The 20,380-nt window shown below is 54.5% G+C and overlaps 1 protein-coding gene across 10 annotated transcripts in view; it reads left to right on the top strand.

Annotated features, from left to right (window-relative positions):
• Window positions 1–20,380, top strand: part of AGRN (agrin) — a 62,945-nt gene that overhangs the window by 22,329 nt on the left and 20,236 nt on the right. For 6 of the 10 annotated variants that reach the window (XM_085242093.1, XM_085242086.1, XM_085242085.1 and 3 more), the window contains 7 exons: window positions 5,149–5,196; window positions 12,730–12,945; window positions 13,803–14,027; window positions 15,039–15,263; window positions 15,367–15,573; window positions 19,113–19,334; window positions 20,066–20,269. In XM_085242093.1, coding sequence (XP_085098219.1) covers window positions 5,149–5,196; window positions 12,730–12,945; window positions 13,803–14,027; window positions 15,039–15,263; window positions 15,367–15,573; window positions 19,113–19,334; window positions 20,066–20,269 — 1,347 coding nt within the window. Of the gene's footprint in view, window positions 1–4,091; window positions 4,276–5,148; window positions 5,197–12,729; window positions 12,946–13,802; window positions 14,028–15,038; window positions 15,264–15,366; window positions 15,574–19,112; window positions 19,335–20,065; window positions 20,270–20,380 lie in introns of those variants that run through there. The other 4 variants (XM_085242089.1, XM_085242087.1, XM_085242092.1 and 1 more) reach the window with 3 other exon arrangements.

Genomic DNA, 20,380 nt, shown 5'->3' with positions numbered 1-20,380 from the left:
CCATAATGCAGCGAGTGGCACCAGTGCAACATTTCCAGCCTGGCTGGAGCTCCTCACATCCGAACGTTTGCAGTGAGAGCAGCAGATGGCAGTGTGAGACCACAGGAGGAGCAGGCTGTGCTGCTCTGTGCTGTGTTGAGTCGGGGCTGCTGGCTGGCTGTGAACGGTGCTGGTTTTGGGGTGAGCTTCCAGACCTTTGTCCTGCATTAGGGTTAGGGCAGGAGTGCTGCATACCTGGAGTAATGGGGATGCCAAGAGAGGGGTGAGCTTTAAGGGTCTTTGTCTCATCAGCTGGCCTCAGCCCTGCTCTGCAGCCCTTGTCCTGCAACAGGGAATTGTCCTGGCAGCCCAACAAGCCAAAGGACAGCAGTGTGACCAGGAGCTGCCAGGGGTCCCTGGGCACAGCAGTGGGCATCTGCGTGGATTTAGCATCAAACTGCACCACTTCCCTCGCTGGGTTGATTTTGGTTTGCTGTGTGACCACTTTGGGGCAGCAGCCTCATCCTTATAGCAGCGCACGGATTGCTGTGTGCAACTCTTGTTTTCAAGCATTACCTTTATATGTATTTTTTTTAATTAAGAGGGGTGGCAGAGACATAAAACCCATTCACTGCTGCATAGTGAGACAAGGTAGATGAGATGTGGGCTCCATGCTGTGACTTTGGGATAACAGAGGAGCAGGGTGTGCACGGATAGGACTTGCACACGGAGAGTGGCTGTGACCCTCTCTCCCCCATCTCCCATTGGCAGGGTTTTAAAGCTCTTTATTTCTAGGCAGTGCTCAGCAGGAGTCGAGCTGGGTCCTGCCAAGTGTTAAATGAAATAATTAAAATCCCCACTTTCTCCCCCTCCCTCTCCTCTCACTGTAATGCTGGTAATTAGCCTGTAAAACTGCAGGAGGGGATGGGGAAGGGAGAACGTGTAAGCACCTTCTGCGGGCTCCCTCCTCCTCCTCCTCCCCAGGAGGGAGTGCGAAATGGCTCTCCAGGCACTGGGTGCTGTCACATAAATCCCAATTAGCTCCCTGCCAAACAGGATTAGCGAGAAGGGAACCAGGTGGGGAATCAGCCTGGCAGCAGCAGGAGCTGGGGGGGAGTTCTGCAGGGGCTCTGCAAGGAGGGACAGATTGACAGCTGTCAGTCCCACCCCCGAGCATCACTGCATTTTGGGCTCAGGTTGGTACGTGGCATTTGGCAAGGAGAAATGAAGAGGCAAAGGGAATGAAATGGGCATCTGCTGGTGGTGTTTCTTCCCAGTCTGAGGTTGGTGTCCTCCAAAACGCACGTGAGCGTCCCCCCATCTGTGGGATGTGCATGGACCACGATGCACTGACCCGAGATGGAGCCCACATCTGCAGCTATGGGCTTGGGGACCCCACCCCACCCAGCCCCTTCTGCCCATCGACTGCACGCTGGCAGCAGCTGTGACCTGGCTGTGAAATCCCAAGAAAAAACCCATTAACAGCACCAGCCTTTCCAGTGGCTGGTGACCACACGGAGGCCTTAATGCATCGAATGCTTTCATTTGGAGAAATGGGCGGGGGGGGGGGGAGGATGGATGTGCACAAAGATAATGTTTTCTTCCCCGTAATAGAGGAGTAGCAGCTGTGCCTGAGGCTGGGCAGCTCTTGTGAGCCAGGTTTGGGAAGCCTGAGGTGGTTTGTCACCACGGTGGCTCTGTTATATTCTTCTGTCTGGTCCTTCACGGTGCCCAAAGCACGAAAAGTGTGTGCTGGGGATAACAAACTGATGGTCCACGTGGACCTGGCAAATGTGATATATCCCCAGTGCAGGTGGCTCCTCTGACCGTAAAACCTCATCCGAAATACATGGAGGGCAAAGGTGTGGATGTTGTGCTCTTTGAGGATGCAGTAAGCTGGAGCTGGAACCTGCCTCCCCCAGGACATGCATAGGGAGCTCCTGCAGAGCTGCCCCTACAAGTGGCCCCCAATGGCTGGGTTTGGGGGGGGGGGGAAGAGGGGTCCAAGTCCTGCAGCCCCGAGAAGAAAGGGAAGACTATGCCAGGCTGATTTGCATGTGTAAACATGCACCAGGGGGATGCAAATGGCCTCGCTTTGCTTTGGGGATTTTTTTTTCTTCTTTATGGGAAGCCGAGCCTTGTTGGGGGGGGGGGGAGGGTGGGAGGGAACTGAGTTTCCAGTGAGACCCTGACCCGAGGGGAGCAGCGAGTGCATGGGCTGGGCATTGCCATGCTGCAGGCTTCAGGCACCTACATGTGTGGGAGATGCAGTAGGATGCCAAGCCTGGGTGAAGGATTTTGTCACCTGCGTGGTGGTGACCAAGAGGAGGAGAGGGCCGGAGCACTCCGCACCTTTTTAAGATGCTCCAGAAATTCCCAGGGAGAATTTTCTGCTCCCGTAGGGCAGCATTTTGCCTAGGCATTCGTTTCTTCTTTACCTCCCCAGCTCTGAGCGTACCAGAAGGTGCAATTACACCTCGCTCTCTCTCTAATACGTATCTTAAAAACGGTTGGTATTTTTTTTATTGCTGGTTTTCATGCCCCGCACCGTTTGGCTCCTGGGGGTCCTGGCCCGGGCGGGCGAAGCGGGGAGGGGGTTCGGGCAGAGGCGCTGCCGGGGGAGGCATAATGAGTTTTGACAGTGCAGTCCCCGCCTCTCCCAACATCTTTAGTTCACGAATGAAAAGGCGAAGGGGGTGGGGGGAAGAGGCGGAGGAGAGGGATTTTTTTTTCCCCTTCCCGTGCTCTCCCGAGGGAGCAGGGCGAGGAGGACCCCGCGCTCCGTCTCGCCGGGAGCAGCGGGATGCTGGCGGGGATGCTCGCAGGTGGCTGCGGCGTGGGGACGAGGGGCGAGGAGCCGAGCTGAGCTCCCGCTGCCTTTGTGCTCCTCGAGCGTTGGGGCAGAGCGCTGCCCGCTGCCTTTGTTCACAGCCGTTCCTGCTCCCATCACGGGCGCGGGCGAAGCGAACGACCCGGCGTCCTTCCTCATCCTCCTTTCTCATCCCTATTGTCGGCAGCCGTTCCTCTCCGGAGGGACCGGGACACCGGAGCTGAGCGAGGCGGAGAAACTTCGGGGCGTGGGGCAGGCGGGGACACGCGGTTGCTTGGCTTTTTCCTTCCTTTTCCCTTGTCATTTTATTGTCTGGTGCCGCTCAGCCCTCTGACCGCTCGCGGGTGGATGAGGGCTGAGCGCTGTCACATCGCACGCATCGCTCCCACCGTCGCTCTCTTGATGCCCGGCTCGGCGAGGGACGGGGACCGCTTTGGGACGGACTGGCATGTCACAGCAGTGTGAGAAGGGGAGCTGGCCCATCCCAGCCACCACGCAGGTGACAGCTGGCAGCGTGCTCCCTGCCGGCGAGGTGACAGCTCGCAGAGGGGGACGAGCGAGGCGGTGGCCCCTTGCTGCTGGCCCGAGGGCTGGGAGGGTGCCGGAGAGCTGGCGAGGCGGCGGGGGAGAGGAGCTGCGCACCAGCAGAGCGGGGATGGATTTGGATTTGCGGTCGCTGTGAGAGGGGCTGCAGTTTGTGGGGGTCCTCCCCAGCCCTGTCTGCGGGGTACGGGATTGGGAGAACTCATCCCAAGGAGCCGCGGCTGCAGGAGGTGCGAGGAGCGTGGAGGGAGCAGCGGCATCCCCGGAGCCATTGGGAGGAGGCTGAGAAAGGGGTCCCATGCTGGTCCCCTTCCTGCTGCCCCTCTGCCAGCCCTGCTCACAGGCACCGGGGTGTGGGGGTGCTGCGGTGGCCCCCCAACATACTTGTCACCATTCCGGTGGGCTTGGAGGCAGGAGTTGAGCTCTCAGCACTTTTGCTCGTGGTTTCTTTGCCCGCTCTCTGCTGGCACGCACGGATTGACGTCTCCCTGGCTGGAAGGGGCATTGCTGAGCACGGGGCTGTGGGGGTCTCTCCGGAACACGCTCAGACCCATGATGGCAGATGTGAGGATAAACTCTTGGTCCTGAAGGTGCCACCAATCTACCCTGCCCTCCTGTTCCCTAGAGGATGGGAACCTCTGGGAAAACTGGAGTCTTGCTGCTGCCGAAAAAAGGGGAACAGAGGGCATCTGTGTGAGCCTCGTGGCCTCTCTGCCTTGGATGGATCTCCAGCAGGTTGAACTTTAAGCACAGCATGACGGCTTGCCAGTACCCCATGGCACCGGGGGCCTTGGAACGGGACCGGCTGTACCAGCACAAGGTCTCCTTGGTGGTGCGCTACTTCATGATCCCATGCAACATTTGCCTCATCCTCCTGGCCACCTCCACGCTGGGATTTGCTGTGCTGCTCTTCCTCAATAACTGTAGGTGCCCCCCGGGGGCGTGGGAGGAGAAGGGCAGGGAAGGGGAAGGAGAAGCAGGAGAGGGCTGGGGAGAGGTGGAAGTCCTTTTTCAGTGCTCAGGCTGCCAGTCTGCTTCTGGTGTGGCTGAGCATATTGCACACAGCCACGTGTTGCTGGCTGCTCTGTGGCCTCATCCTTGCACCAGCCTTTCTCCAGGCACACTCCTTGCATTGGTGTCATTGACCTCCTTGATGCTGGAATGCACCTGCAAGGAGAAAAGCCTTGAGAGGATGGGTGGATTCTCCAGCTTTGGGGTGCACAGCTTCCCTGGGTGTGTGTGCTTGGACAATTGGTAAAAGGTGTGAATACATTGCAAAAGTACTGCCCAGAGCAGAGCAGAGGCAATGGAAGGGGAATGCTTGGCTGGGAAGGAAGCAGTGTGTCCCCTCTGCTGCCATGGGTGCATCGCTTACTAGGTGGCAGCTTGACACCGGCTATGGGCTGCTCCAGAGTGAAACTCTTCTGCTTTTCCAAATGCAAAGGACTGGCTGATAGCAGGGCTGTGCCTCACAGTCCTATGCTCGGGATATTCTCTCTGCCTGTGTTCCTTTGTCCCCTCTTCTTTTCTGGCCTCCCCTGGTGCTGTCCCTCTCCCAGGCAATGAGCCACACAGTGGGATTTGCACTGCAGCCGTGGCCAAATGGCACACAGGAGGCTGCAGCCAGAGATGCTCAGTGATGCCAGCGGGAGAGCCAGGCTCCTGGGGCTGCTCCTGCTGTTCCCTGCTCACTGCAGGTGCTCCCTGGCCCCAAATCCACCAGGGAGAGAAGCTGTGGGGGAGGAGGAGTGTGTGCGATAACACTGCTGACAGCTCCTTGTTTTTTTTCTTTGCAGATAAGCCCAATAGTTATTTTACCCAGACTCCGCCGACCCCTCGAGATGGTAAGTACATCCCTGCTTCCTGCAGCTTGGTTCCCATGAAGGCAAATTGCTGGAGCCTCCCTGACCCAGTGATCTATTTTGTGATCTATCTGTGCTCAGAGCAGAGCAGCTCGCTGCTCACCCTCCCTGGGGATGCATTTATCCCTGGGTAAGGAGGGAGGGCAGAGCCTCTGCCCTTCTGCTGCTTGTGTGATGCGTTCTGGAAGTGGGGAATGGCTGGAGGAGCAGATGGGGCCTCTGCTGTGCTCTGGCAGCATTGCTGATTCGTCTGCTGAGGTTGTGGGGGCTGGAGAAAAGGACCTTAGAAAGCAGCAGTGCTGAGTTCAGTGGCTGTGCTGTGTGGATTTTGGGAAAAGGAACTGGGAAGATGGAGGTGCAGAAGTTCTGCAAGCAAGGAGCAAAAAGCAAAGCAAGTGGCACATGTACCTGTGGCATGTGGCCATGCCAGATCCACACATTTGTAGAGCTTCGCTTTCTGGCAGCCAATGGGTTTAAAAGCTGCTGGCAGGCAAGCATGTGCTCAGATAATGTCATCATATGAGCTGTGTTTTCTTTGAAAATCAGGCTTCAACTGCCCTGCTTTCTGCTGGCAGGCTCCTTCCCCAGCCACCTTCCCCACCCTCCCTCATCTCGTGTGCACAGAGAAGAACCCAGCAGAAAAACTGCAGCCAATTAATAACACGTTTGTTTCTTTCTTTCCTTCTCTGATGGGGGTGGGGAAGGAGGCGGGGGAGAAACGGATGCTAGATAAAATGTGATTAATCTATAATTGGACCAGAGAAGATATCTAAAGCAAAAAATAAAAACGAACGTAGGTGTAACTCCTAGCTTAGGGCTCCAAAATATGAGCAGCCCTGCCCATCCAGATGACATACTCTCAAAGATCTCTGGTCCCCATGGGAGATGGAAAAGTACCACGGTTGGTGCTGTGCCAAGCAAGGTGCCTCCTCCTGGTGCTGCAAACACCTCTCATGCCCCCCCAGGGCAGCACTGCTTGGGCAGGTGCAGTGCAGGGTGGGCTGCAACTTTCTGCACCCCCTGGAGCGAGATGAACCAAGAGGGAGGATTCAGTGGGTGTTCTTCCAGCATCTGTGATGAGTGGTTGGAGCTCTGTTTGTTTGCAGCATCCCTTGGTGGAGTCGCATGCAGGAGATGTGGAGGTTTGTGTTTGCTGTGCTCGCACCATGCCCATGCACGCTCTGCTCCTGTTCCAGTAAGGAGTAAGATGGAGCTGTTCTACTGAGCAGCCCTTGTAGATGGGAAAGCTGTGATGGCTTGCTTGGGGTGCCATCTCTTGCTGGTAGTTTGCTTATAGTACCAACCAGCTGTGGGAAAGGCTGAGGTCCCATCCCCGTTGGGCTTGGATACATCCCAGAAGGCAGAGAGGATGGAGTGATGTCGGCCCAACATGCCAGGCCTGGGAGCAGCTCTTGATGCTTATTTATGGATGCATAAAAGCAGCAGTGACGCATGAGATGGGGACATAAATACAGGGTTTGCAGAGCAGAGCTTGACTGGTCCCAGACATGGAGCTAGGCAGGGAAATGCTGGTGCAGGTGGCTTTCTGTACTGGCTTAGGAAATCAGCTGGTTAGTGCTCTAGTGCTCTCAGTCCTGGATATTGTCTTCTTCTGGCTCTGGAGAACAGATGTTGGGAAATAATTGCGTTGGGCTTGGAAGTCGCATCAGGTGCTCACCTCCCTTTGGTTACTCTGCAGTTCCTCCATGGATAGGGTTTTCATCACTGCCCCGGGCACTGGAACCCTTTCCAATGCTCAGCCATTGTCTCCATGAAGTCCCTCCTTATGTTCTGTCTAAACTCCCCTGATGCAGCTTGAGACTGCTTCCTCATGTCCTATCACTTGTCACCTAGTGTCACCTCCACTTGCACTGGAACACGCTGGTGCAGGTGCAGGTCCCTTGGCTGGTGGGAGGCTGTAAAAGGAGCGGAGATGGGAAGAGCCTTGGCTGTGGGCTGGCTTTGCCTTGCCCTAAGGTAGGGTCGGGCGTGGGGACAAAGCCTTGAGCTCCTCTTTTCTCAGAGCCAGGTGGCTCTCCAGGCAGTTCTGCACCTGCTCAAGGGGACAGGGAAGGAAATGCTCAGCTAGCCTGGGAGACAAGCCATACAAATATAACTTAAAATAAAACAGTCTCTTCAATCCTATTCCCTTTGTGCCTGGCAGCACTGGAACACCCTGCTGGTTTTGGCTGCTAATCCTAGCCTAGTCCTCTTTTGACAGGAGCCAATGTGAGACTTGGATCCCACAAAATGAGTTGGCAGCGGGGCTGATCCCGGCTGGGAGCAGGGGAAGGTCTTCCATCCTTGGTGTGATGGGGAGCAGGGGGACGTTGTGCCCCGTGTTGGAGCACTGGTGCTCTTTACCTGCTGTGTGGAGGAGAGGGAGGGGATGGGAAGAGAAGAGCTGAACCCCATCCCTTTGGAACAGCAGGGCTCTGCTGATGGCTGAGCCAGTTTTGAGTGGTGCAGGGTTGCTCTGGAGAGAGGAGAGAAGCTAAACATAGCTCTTCAAAAAAAGCTGAGCAGTAGATAAGGTAGTAGCAGTTATTAGACACCACTTTTGATCTCTTGAGAGCATTTTCCTCTCCATTTACAGTGAGGTTTGAGCTTTCTCTTGGGGATCAATTTATGTTCTTTCATGTTATGTGGCTTAAGTGTTAGAGGAGAAATAGATGGGGGACCTGCAAAGGTGTTCCTTCTTTTCCGTGCATCAAGTCCTTGATAAGATTGCTGTCCTTGAACCTTACCTTGTTGCCCCCACATCTGTGCCCCATGTCTCTCGAGACACAGCATTTAGCATTGGAGCCTTGTGACAAAGCAGCAGCATCACAAAGGACTTTATCTTTTCTTCCCCTTGGCCGTGCTGTACTGAAGTTGTTGCATGAAGCTTGCATCACTGCAAGCTCCCAACTTAGGAAACACTGCCAGGCTCTGTGCTTTGCAAGAGGTTGTGCTGACCAGTGAATGCTGCTTTTGTAGGAGTGTGTCCCAGTGTCACGGTGGCACAGTGCGAGCCTCGCTGTTTTGGTGATGGAGAGATGTTTGTCAAGAGCAGGAGCTGTAGGTATGCAGGGGGATGCCTGTGGGCAGCCAGCTGGATGCCACACATGAGGTATGGCTGATCTCCTCACAGCCAGCATGAGCAAACCTTGCAGAAAGGCTTTGCTGGAGCCTGCAGCCTTGGGAAAGGGCAGCAAAGGGCAGTGTGCTGTGTTGGCCTGTCAGCACAGACGGGGGTGGGCTACGGACCCGCTGCAGCTGGGGAGGAGCTGTGTTCCCTGCGGGCACCCAGCTGGCTGCTCCTCATCTTCCTGCTTTGTAAACACCCCACTCTGCAGTACACAGCTGGTGGGAGAAGCTTGGAATGATGCATGGGTGTTTTCCCCTCGCCTCTTCGTGCGGGCTTGGTGCAGGCTGCATCCCAGCTGGGCGAGCGCCGGCTGCCATCAAGCTTTGGGTTTTGCTGCTGTGCTGGGGCAGAGCCTGCTCCCCAGGGGAGCCTGTGTGCTCTCAGTGCACTGGGTCAGGCAGAACCCCGCTGCTGGGGCTCCTTCCCATTCCGCTCCCCTCCCTGATGAATCCTCCCAGTGATTTGGAGCCACAACATCTTGCTCTGAGCTGCACTCACAGCAGGGCTCTGACAGATTAATGAGAGAGCCTTTTAAGATGGTGTTTGATTTGCAAGAGCAGCTTTGATGTCTCAGAGCCCAAGGAGGTGATGCTTTCACCTCCCTCTGCCCTGTCCGCCCCCGGCACCACCTTCACTTTGCTCACCACTGCCTCCAGCACAAGATTTTGCTTTCAGATCTTCCAAATGATCAGCTTTTCCTCATCTTAATTACAGAAACATGAGGGCAGCCCTGCTCTGCTGCAGGGGCCAGGCTGTGTGCTCCAGATGGGAGCTGGGGCTGAGGTGCTTCGCTCAGATTCGGGTCCTGGTGGTTTTAGGAAGGAAAAAGTCCTTAAGGGGCTCTCCATGGCTGTGGCTGGGGAAGGCTGGAGCTGGTCGGGTTATGCCCCAGAGCATCATAGGCATTCCCAAGCAGGGCTGGGTGATGCTGCCTGCCAGCCCCATCTCAGAGGCTAGACCCTCCGGGTTAAGCATGGCTCTGCCAATTCTGGGCGGTGTGAATGTTGTCATGCCGTGGTGATGGGGCAGGCGGCTCCGCTGTCTCGCCAAGCAAGTAATTAATATTGATGGCAAGGAGGGTGGGCCCGGAGCAGGCGATGCGCTCAGACAGGCCTCGGCGGGAGCGCAGGCCTCGCACGTCTCCATGGCAACGCGCATCAGGCTCATGCAGAATTCATGTCAGCCGCGCTGTCCTGATGCACCGCTGCTCCTCGGCCTGATGGTTTAGGTTGAGAAAAGCCTCCAAGATCACCAAGCCCTACTGCCAGCCTGGCTTGCTGAATGTCATCACTGAGCTGCATCCGTTTGTGCCACATCCATGTGTCTGAAATGCCTCAGGGCTGGGGTAGATATTGCAAGGCTCAGCCATCCTCTTTGTGAAGAAATTTGCTCATCTGTACTATTTCGTGAAGAAATGTGCATGCCTGCTCCCTTTCCGTGAAGAAATTCGCTCCTTTTCCTTGGCATGAAGAGATTTGCCCATCTTTATTCTCTCCATGAAGAAATTTGCTCATCTTTACCCTTTCCATGATGAAAATTGCTCATCCTTACCCCTTCCTTGAAAAAAATAACTTGTCCTTACCCCTTTCAAGAAGAAATTTACTCGTCCATACCCTTTCCATGAAGAAATTTTGCTCCTTACCTTATCCATGAAGAAATCTATTCATTCATGTCTTTTCCATGAAGAAATTCACTCATCCTTGCCTTTTCCATGAAGAAATTCGCTCAGCCATACCCTCTCCATGAAGAAATTTGCCCATCCTCCAGGAGTGCTGCCCACCACAACCAGCTTCCTGACTGCCCCATGGTGGTGGCTTCACCACTTTCATGGAGGGATCCAGCTGTGACTGCTGTATTTGGGACGTGATGAGTCACCATGTAGCCCACCACTGACCTCTCCATCCTTGGGAATGGTGGTAGGTGAGACACAGCCCCCTGTGGCCCTCAGGCGAAGAGGCAGTCTGCTTCAAGATGTGGCTCCAGTGTTGTTTTTTTATTTATTTATTTTAGGATTTTGATATTGAGATGTTTCTTCACTTTAATAGCAATGATCATAACTATAACGTGAATGCTTTGGGCTTACTAGGTAAAGCTTTTTACCTCAAGATCTCGAAGCATTTGACAAAGACAGCTTGTTATTTATCCCTACTGCTTATGTTGAGCTATTTACCTATTGACACCAGGGACCTGGTGATTGTTATTTAGATTTTTTTGCATATCAGTGAGCCAAGGCATTTTTTCTAGTGAGCTGGGGAGCAGGCATGGGGTGTTTGATTTCCCACTCTTACTCCTCTCACATCAGTTATGGTCACGCTTCTTTCATCCTCCCAGATAAAATTAGAGAGGTGCTTGGGAAGGAGGAGGCTGCCTCTGAATCTCAGTCTGTTCCACCTCCCGCGTCTGGCAGGGGAATTAAGGCAGTTGGTTTTATTCTGATGGGTTCTGAGCTTATATCATCCAAACGCACCGCAGCGTGGGGTGGGTGAGGTTTAAATCCATCTGCTGGAAACAAATAGGCTTCCTCACTGGTAGCAATGGTGGTGATTAGAAGTGAAAGGAACTTAAACAGGCAATTTGCCTGTCACAATTTGTTTCTGGTTTGAAGTGTTTGTGCGTCTTGCTTTGCTTCTTGGACTGATCAGTGATGCAGGGTCCTTATCCCCTGTGTGCCTGGCTGCCCATGCTGTGCACTGATGGAGCTTGCTGGGATATTTACCTTCTTCTTTGGGCCTGGAGATTAATGGATGTTCTTTACTATCTCTTTTGTTTGTATGGTGGCCTCTGATATTCCTGGTGTGTTTACAGAGTTCTAGATGGAAAAATAGACAGACTTCAATTCTAATGAAATATCAGTGTACATTATGTAGCCTGACTCATTTAACTTTGCAATACTTTATTGCCTTTTTGTCATTTGCCATTTCTTTTACCACTTCAAATTGAGACATTCTTAAATACAATGGGCAACATGAATACAAAGCAGGTTGCTTTAAAAGTGGTACAACCAAGCGTGGCACCAGATCTGAATCAACCATGTTAAAAATTCCCTTGAAGAAGGGTCAAGACCACTAGTGGAGTTTTGGCTTAATTAGCGTTGTTGTCCAATTGGCTGCTGGCATGGAGGGCAAAGTGAAAGGGATGCATGAGCTGTATGGAACTGGTGTGTCCCCCAGTTGCAGTTCCCCCAGGTGGCAGCAGGATGGACATGATGGTGGAGATGGAATGGTGGTGGATGCCCCATCCCTGAAGACATTCAAGGTCAGGCAGGGTGGGGCTCTGAGCACCTGATCTAGCTATAGATGTTCATGTTGAGTGCAGGGGAGCTGGACTAGATGACCTTTGAAGGCCCCTTCCAACTGGAATAATTCTACAGTTCTATGACTTGCTGTGCAAAACTCATGGGCTGGGTCTAGGGGAAGGGGCCTCTTTGCCCTCTGTGTTTTCCTGCTCTGCACACCCAGCGCCATGGGAAGGGGACAGAGGAATCACTACTTGCCCTGCTGTTCTCATTCCTTGCTTACCATCCTCCCCTGCATCCTCTAATCTCAAAGCTCAACAGGCTTATCAGCAGTTGTAAGAACGGAAGAGGGAGAGAAAGAGCAGCAATGAAAGAGCAGGAGAGACTATCCAGAGCGCTTCGTAAAAATGATAAATTGCTTTTAGATATTGGACAGGAGAGAAAGAGAGTTCTTTTTTATTTGATGATATTAGTCTCTTAGTGGCGCATTGTTGCTGTGCATATGAGCTCAAAATCTCAAGGCAGTCCAAGGCAAACGCCCGGGAATTGAAGTGTAAATGAGCCACTGTCGAGCTCATTTTATTTTGCCTTTTATGATTTCTTGTTCTGCCATTATGTAGGTCAATCTCTATCTCTAATGTACGCTGTGTATGCGGTGGTGAGATACACAGGCTGCCCAGTACTGGCAGAAAGCTCCAGCATCTCTTGCTCCCTCTGTCTCACCTGCGTCAGCTGAGTTTGGGGACATCCATCCTGTCCATTCCTCCCCTGAATGTAAAATTTGCATTCCTTCCTGCATTAGCAATTCAGATGCTGAACTGGTCTGCGCTGGCTGCTCTGATTAGTGGATGTGATAAAGAGATTCGAGCATCTCCTCCTGGAGGGCCTCCAGACACGTGATTCAGCTGCTTTGCATAAATGACAACGAATAAAGCAGCGTGTGCGGGACAACCTGTCCCACGCGGGGACCGTTCCTTGATTCTCCTTTCTCCTACCAGTTGACAAGGTGACATCTGAAGATGGCACCCTCCTCCTCCCTGTGCCATCGTCCTCTACCACTGAAACTTTGTGAGCTGCAGCCCCCCGAGCCAGGCTCTGCCCCCTCTCTTGGTTGTCCCGTGGCTCAGGTGTCCCCTATCTCTGTCCCCAGCCTGCCGAGGGATGCTGTGTGGGTTCGGGGCGGTGTGCGAGCGCAGTCCCACCGACCCCTCCCAAGCCTCCTGTGTCTGCAAGAAGACAGCTTGCCCTGTGGTGGTGGCTCCTGTCTGTGGCTCCGACTATTCCACCTACAGCAACGAGTGTGAGCTCGAGAAAGCCCAGTGCAACCAGCAGCGGCGGATCAAGGTCATCAGCAAGGGACCATGCGGTGAGCACAAACCAGGGCTGCGTCCCCTCTTGCAGAAGGTCTGCATGGATGTGCAAGGATGGGGGTGCTCCTCCAGATCCCACAGCATCGTCTGGGGCTGGCGACGCTCTGAGGACAGAGCTGACGGGAAGGGACAAGGAGAGAACCACCAGCAGTGCTTAATAATAAGCAGGCAGGCTGATGGCCTGAGGGCGTTGCAGAGATGCAGGGCAGACTCGGGGGAGCAGCCCCCTCTCATCCATCTCCACTTCCCCACCGTGACTCAGCCCTGCGGCTGCAAGCACAGGCAGGATGGGCTGATGAAAGCCCTTCCCCAGCCTGGCATTCACCAGCTGGGAGCAAGGAGCTGTGTAAATGAGACCCAGTCTCCTCATCTCAGAGTAAATTAACTTGACCTTTCTCGCATGCAGTGCGCTGGCTTGCAATAAATCTGCACCCGGCTTCCCTGCTGGGGCTCTCAGCAGAGAGGGGAGAGCGCCGAGTGACTTATTTAAAACAATCATCATAAAAAAGTGACAAATTAAGAAGGGGAAAAAAAAAAAAAAAAAAAAGCTGGCAAATACACCATAGCCCTCCCCTGTCAGAGGAAATTGCTCCTTAAGCTCTTCCTCTAATTACAGTTTGCAGGAGGTGCCTTAAGGACCCTTGTTCTGCTTAAAGAGATGCTGGCAGTGAGGAGCTGGGAGTGCAGCCAGGGTGGGGGGAGCTCCCCTTCCCCATGCACTGTGGTTAAGGCTGAGGTTTGCACACTTTGGGGTGGATGCAACTGGCTGCCTCAACATCAGCACCCACTGAAGCCAAGGGCAGGATGATGCTGCTGGTGGAGGCAATGCTTTCACTATGCACCCTCTCCTCAGGCTCCAAGGACCCCTGTGCAGAGGTGACGTGCAGCTTTGGCAGCACATGCGTCCGTTCTGCGGACGGCCAGACGGCCAGGTGTGTGTGCCCTGCATCCTGCAGCGGCGTGGCCGAGAGCATTGTCTGCGGCAGCGACGGCAAGGACTACCGCAGTGAGTGTGACCTCAACAAGCATGCCTGTGACAAGCAGGAGAACGTCTTCAAGAAGTTTGATGGAGCCTGTGGTGAGTGCCCTGGTCCCTGGTGGGTGTTGCATGGCAAGTTTTTCTTGCACTGGGGCAAGTGGAAATGGGAAGGGCTGGGGGTAAAAGCTCAGCCACTCCAAGGATGTCTTGTGATGACTGTGGATGCTTGTAATTAAAAGCAACTGTATTCATTAGGAAAGCCATGAGATCAGCCAGGACACGTGCCAGGCCCCTGTTTGTCCCTGGGGGAAGGAGTGTGGGAGTGTGCTTGGGAAGGGCATGAGTTGTATGTTTACCACTCAGCCTCAAGTAGTGTGAGATGGGCACAGGCCAGGAGCGTCATTTTGGGTGCTCCTCTTTTCTAGGGCAGAGGTGAGGCTTTGGGCAGCACTCACAAATGTCTGAAATGCTGTCATTGTGCAGTCCCCAGGATGATGTCTGTGCAGCTCCCCACCCCACCGTGTTGTCTCATCTGCTCAGCCAGACCACATCCTTCACTTACCTACAGCATTTTGGATCTACACAAAGCATTCTGGTGTTTTTGTTCGGTTTGTAGAGGTCTCAGCAGGGGTTACACATCCCTGCTGTGATTCAGAGCAGCAGTGAGCCTTGGCAGCATTTGCCAGAAGGGAAACAGGAGATGGATAGGGCAGGTCCTGTGGGAGCTCCTTCATTTCCATGATTGCTGCACGTGCTGAGATAGGCAAAGCAAAAGGCTTCATCTGCAACCCTGTCCACTGCAGCCTCCTCCCTCTTCCAGGAAGGGATGGCATCGTTGCTTTCCTTTGTCAGCCCGTGGCTCTGGTAAACGCAGGGATTTCAGATAGCAGGATTAAAGAGTGGAAACGCTTGGAAAAATAAAATGCTCCTCCTATCTGATGGTTGCCTCGGAAAGGGCAAGCAGCTCTGCAATATGAGTCGGTCCTAAAGTGGGGACCAGCACCCCCTGAGCCCTGATGGGGACACAAAGAGTGGGACAGGCTGATTCGGAAGCACTGCCTAGGCAGGATGTGAGCTGACTCGTCTCTCCTTCTCCCTTTGCTCTGTTAGACCCTTGTAAGGGCATCCTCAATGACATGAACCGCGTGTGCCGGGTGAATCCCCGCACCCGCCGGGTGGAGCTGCTCCACCGCCCCGAGAACTGTCCCTCAAAGCGGGAGCCGGTGTGCGGTGACGACGGGGTGACATACGCCAGCGAGTGTGTGATGGGGCGCACGGGGGCCATCCGGGGGCTGGAGATCCAGAAGGTTCGCTCTGGGCAGTGCCAGCACCAGGGTGAGTACCTCTTGTTTTACTCTACGCTCTCAGAAAGGAGAGCATCCCTTTTCTGAGGGATGCATCCCTGCGGATGCAACGCATCTCTCTATTCCTTTCCCAGACAAATGCAAAGATGAATGCAAGTTCAATGCTGTCTGCCTGAACCGGCGTGGCACGGCGCGCTGCTCCTGCGACCGCATCACTTGTGATGGCACCTACCGGCCTGTCTGCGCCCGCGACAGCCGCACCTACAGCAACGACTGCGAGCGGCAGAAAGCCGAGTGCCACCAGAAAACTGCCATCCCAGTGAAGCACAGCGGACCCTGTGGTAAGCCTGCACCTCTCCTCCTCTTGCACCCAGCCTGTGTCCGTCCCACGCAGGCTCAGCTGGGAAGCCCGCAGGTAAGTGGTGGTTGGGTTCCCACCTCGCAGCAAGCCCCAGGATCTCCTCAATTTTACAGCCAACCGAGTGTCTGCTCCTCGTGCTCTTTTTCCTTCCAGCAGTCAACAGTCTTATGTATGTCTGTGTCTTGTCTCTGTCTGATGTTCTCACTATAGTGGGGAGCAACCATCTGTGTTGAGCACATGACATAGCTGTGATGCCCATCAGCTCCTCTCCATCACCACTCATTCCTCTCCCAGGGTAGTGCCAGCCCCTGCTCCTGCCATGCTTCCCTTCCATGCCCACTCCTCTCAGCTCCAGGTCCTCCAGCAGGAACGCTCTCCAGAGGACTCGCCGTGGCTTTGTCTCATCTCTGGGAGAAGCTTTTGTATGTGCTAGAAGGGGTCCTTAGGATGTTGGGAATCATCTTAAAATGATTGCATGGCACATGAAGGAAGTTGAACGCAGTCATTGAATTGAGTTGAAGGACCAGTTGTTTCAGCTTGGATTTGTTTTTACTGGAGGCATAGAAGTGTGTCCTGTTTTATAAGGTGTTGGGTGCTTCAAACCTTCTGAAATGCTTGGAAATTCAGCCTGGTGCATTGGCTTTGTTGGGTTGGTTTTGTGCTCCTGCGGTAGGTTTTAATCCTGCCAGGCTCAGCTGCTGGAAAATCATTTGTCAGGCTCCCAAAATCACACTTAATATAATGACAACTGTTATTTTTAATCACCCACTTCAGTGTGCTTCTGGCTGCTGGATGATAACGAGTCAGATCCCCAAGTCCTTTCTGGGCAGGAAAAGCACTTCTCAGTCCTTCACCTCCTGTGTCCCTGGAAGCTGCTGGGGATGCCAGCTGTCCTGGATATGGGAGGAAGAGGAGGATGGGGACAATCAAGGAGCAAATCTCCCGTGGCATCCCAAATTTCCAGGGCAAGCAGAGAGCTATTGCTGGGAGCTGCCCTGCTGCCAGGCTGCCATCCTTCCCACTGCACCCATGAAGTGAGGACAGTGGGATACGCTCCCTGTGCACCTGTCCATCCCCTCTCCATCGTATTGTCTGTTATTTCATCCCCCCTCTCAGCTTCTCTCCCTCTGTGTGAGTGCTTTCCAGAGGGCAGATTATGAACGCAGCAGCAACATTTTAATCACACACACCTCTTTTCCAGCAGCAGGGCAAAGGAGGCAAAGCCAAACAAAACAGCTCAGACCCTGTTTTTAATCTTTCTCTGCTTTCATACCACGATGGGACAGCTGAGAAAGGAGGGCTGGGATGACATGCCAGGAGGTGGAGGGAAGGTGGCTGTAGTTGCATCTGTCTTTTCCTCCCTGCCTCTTTTTGCTCTCTTTCTCTCCCCCTCCGCTCTCTCTCTCTTTCCTTTTTCGTCTGTCTTGTGTTTTACAGTGTTGCCTGTTTGGAGGAAGGAGTTGTGTCCTCGCAGCACCCTTCTACTCCCTACCTGGACATCTCTGCTAGGAGGTCGGCTTTCTCCCCTTCTCCATAGCCAGTGCCAGCCCTGGCCTCTCCCCATTGCTCCCTTCCTCTCCAGTTTTCCTTAAGAGTCCTGGAACAGAGAGGTTTCCCCTGTTCTGCTCCCATCCCCTTGACCTGCACGCTTCCTGCCGGAACGGAGGATGCTGACTGTGCCTTGATCCTTAGAGGCAGATGAGAGTGGGAGCAGAGGTGGGTGGTACGAGACCCCACTCCTCTGTGAGCCGATACCTCTGGACTGCTCCCAGTTGCTCTCACCTCTCCTTTCACCCCTGACTAACCCGCTCCTTTCCCTGCCTCCTGCTTCCCCAGCCCTTGCATCAGCCAGGATGCATAACAAGCAGTGTGCTTCTTCCATGCCTCAGTTTCCCCGCCTGCAGGATGGAGAAGGGATGACAGCAGGGCTTGATTATAGCATAGCCAAAGGTCCTTGCTTGCTCTCTCCTCATTATATCCACTCACATCAAAATTGGTGCCAAAACCCCCACTGACTTCTGCAGGTGCCCAGGGCTGCGTTTTGGGTTTCTCTCTCCATACAAGCATGCTGCCTCTGTGTGTTTGGGGGATGTGGTTATGGTACGTGTGTTGTGTTTTCTGTTGAACACAAGCAGGAGATGCGAGCAGCACCACAGGGTGAAGCACCGTGGGGAGCAGTTCCTGCTCCTTGGGAGCTGCTTGTTAACCCTTCAGCCACAGGGAAATTGAGGACAGAGAGGGAAGGACCGGGTGAGAGCAGTAACCACGCATTTCAATTGCTCTCCTGTTCCTTTGCAGCCCTTTGGCTCTGAGCTTTGAGTTGGCAGGGACTTCCCAAAGGGCCAGACCCCAAATTCAGACCTGTTTATGCCCAAGTTTTGGACTGTTCTCTCGCTGGTTCATAGCGTGCAGCCAAGCTCCTGAGGGCTCAAGCTTTGATCCTACTCTGCAGCTGCATCGCATCGGTCCTTGCAGAGGAGGAAGGCAGAGCATTGCCCCTTGCCACCCCCCTGTGCTGCCCACTGGGGCTGTGCTGCATCCTCTGCTGCATCCATCTCACCTCCGCCACCCTGTCTGTTCCCACATCCTTCTTGTTGATGTGTCCTTGTCCGTGTCCAGCATGTGTTACATTGATGTCCTTTCCTTGCTCTGGGTCCTCGGGGCTTTTGTGATGAATCACAGGAATGGGTCCCAGGGCAGTGCTGGGGCACAGCTGGCTTTTGGCTGCCCACGGTGGATGAAGGGTAGGGGGACATGGGGGATTTCCCCCAGAGCCTTGCAGAACTCTGCCAGGAGGCTCAGCATTGCCTTTTTGCTGCCACCACCAGAAGGGCTGGCTGATCACCTTCTCACTACTGGGTATCTTGTGGGGAAGGATGCCAGCTGCTCGGCTGTCTTTGATGGAGTAGCTCCATTATGAGAGCAGAGGGCATGGCTGCCTCTCCGTCTGCAGCCCATGCTGTGGGGCATCCTCAGGGCTCTGCTCCCCGAGCCAGATGCTGCAGGACTGGGATGAAGTAAGGACAGTGGCTCTCTTCATCCTGCTCCACCAGGAGGGAAAATCACAGGGTGTGGTGAAGCCAGGCATCATTTCCAGTTGTCAGAGGCTGGTGGCATTGCTGCTGCATGGGATGAGAGGTGTGGGCTTCTGGCAAAGGAAAGTTGTCCTCCATCAGTACGATGCCTTGTGCTGTTGTCTGGGAACCCAAACGGGGCTTTTTGCAGAAATCTGTACAAAAACGATGGGCTGATCAAAGTCCCATGAGGTGGATAGGACAGAGGAACGAGCGTGCAGGGAGGAGATCTCGTGCCTGCTTCCCAACCCTAACCTCCGCTGAGCATGGGGGAGATGCTATGCTGGGGGGTAGGGGCTGGTGCAAGGCCAGGAGCTCTGTGCATTGCCACGGCTTGGGGGAGGCAGGCTGCAGCCGCCGGCATGCCTCGCTGTGCACCGTGCCTGGGGATGCGCAGCAGGCAGCGAGCTCACCCTGCCACCCATTTCCTATGCCCCCTGTGCAGATCTGGGTACTCCCAGCCCCTGCCTGAGCGTGGAGTGTACTTTTGGGGCCACCTGCGTGGTGAAGAACCGGGAGCCCGTGTGCGAGTGCCAGCAGGTGTGCCAGGGCCGCTATGACCCCGTCTGCGGCAGCGACAACCGCACCTATGGCAACCCCTGCGAGCTCAACGCCATGGCCTGCGTCCTCAAGAGAGAGATCAGGGTGAAGCACAAGGGGCCCTGCGGTAAGGAGACAGCAGTCCTGGTGCTCGTGGTGGGGCTGCTCACATGCACTGTGCTGTGCAAAGGGAGGGAGGGGAGCGCGGCACCATTGTGCATCCTTACCCGGGGGGATGCTGCCCGGCAGGGATGCAGTGATCTCTCCTGTGGAGGTTTTCTTTCTTAACATGAGCCCTCATTGCAAACGCAACTCAGAGCCGTGTGCAGCTCTCCCATCTGCAGGCTCATTGCTTGTGCCAGCACAGCTTTGCCAGGCGGGAAGTGTTTGCACACAGGCAGAGCCCAAGCTGGTTGCTCGTGCTCCTTTGTGCAATCTGCTGGGCTCTTGCAGTTTTGTCCAAATACTGCTGTTCTGCCCTTAAATCTTCAGGCTGGGCAGCAGGTGCTCTGCACCCAGTGCTGCGCTCATCCTCCCGTGGCCAGCACTGATTTATTGCTCCCCGTAACGACACTCAGCCTCATACTCTCTGCATCCCATTTAGCTGTAACAGCTCACAGCTCCAGTGACATTTCATTGCAATTACTCCTGGCCCTGATGGCTTTTACAAGCAGTTATTGCCATGCAGTCTCTCTCCTCCCTCCTGCAGCCTCACCTCTGCTGGAGCTCCAGTCCTGCAGGGCTTAGCACAAGGGATGAGGTTGCAGCAGGGTTTGATTTCAGCTCTGGCACTTCCATACAAAGCAACGCTCGCCCTGCTGATTTAACCCACTGCTTTTTTGTTCCTCGCCCCTGCAGACCGCTGTGGCAAGTGTCAGTTTGGGGCCATCTGTGAAGCAGAGACGGGGCGGTGCGTGTGCCCCACAGAGTGTGTGCCCTCCTCCCAGCCCGTCTGTGGCACAGATGGCAACACCTACAGCAGCGAGTGTGAGCTCCACGTCCGAGCGTGCACGCAGCAGAAGAACATTTTGGTGGCTGCCCAAGGCGACTGCAGTGAGTCTGGCAAGGTCCCCTTCTTCCCTCTTCTTGCTCCTTTCAGTGGCGTTTTGAGGAGCGGATGCTCAGCATCCCCTTGCTCACCCGGGGCCCTTCGAGGCCCTGTGGGTGTTTGTG

This window comes from Meleagris gallopavo, chromosome 23 (assembly GCF_905368555.1).
Source record: "Meleagris gallopavo chromosome 23, MGAL_WU_HG_1.1, whole genome shotgun sequence".
NCBI classification, from domain to species: domain Eukaryota; kingdom Metazoa; phylum Chordata; class Aves; order Galliformes; family Phasianidae; genus Meleagris; species Meleagris gallopavo.
This window is presented reverse-complemented; position numbering and strand designations above follow the sequence as displayed.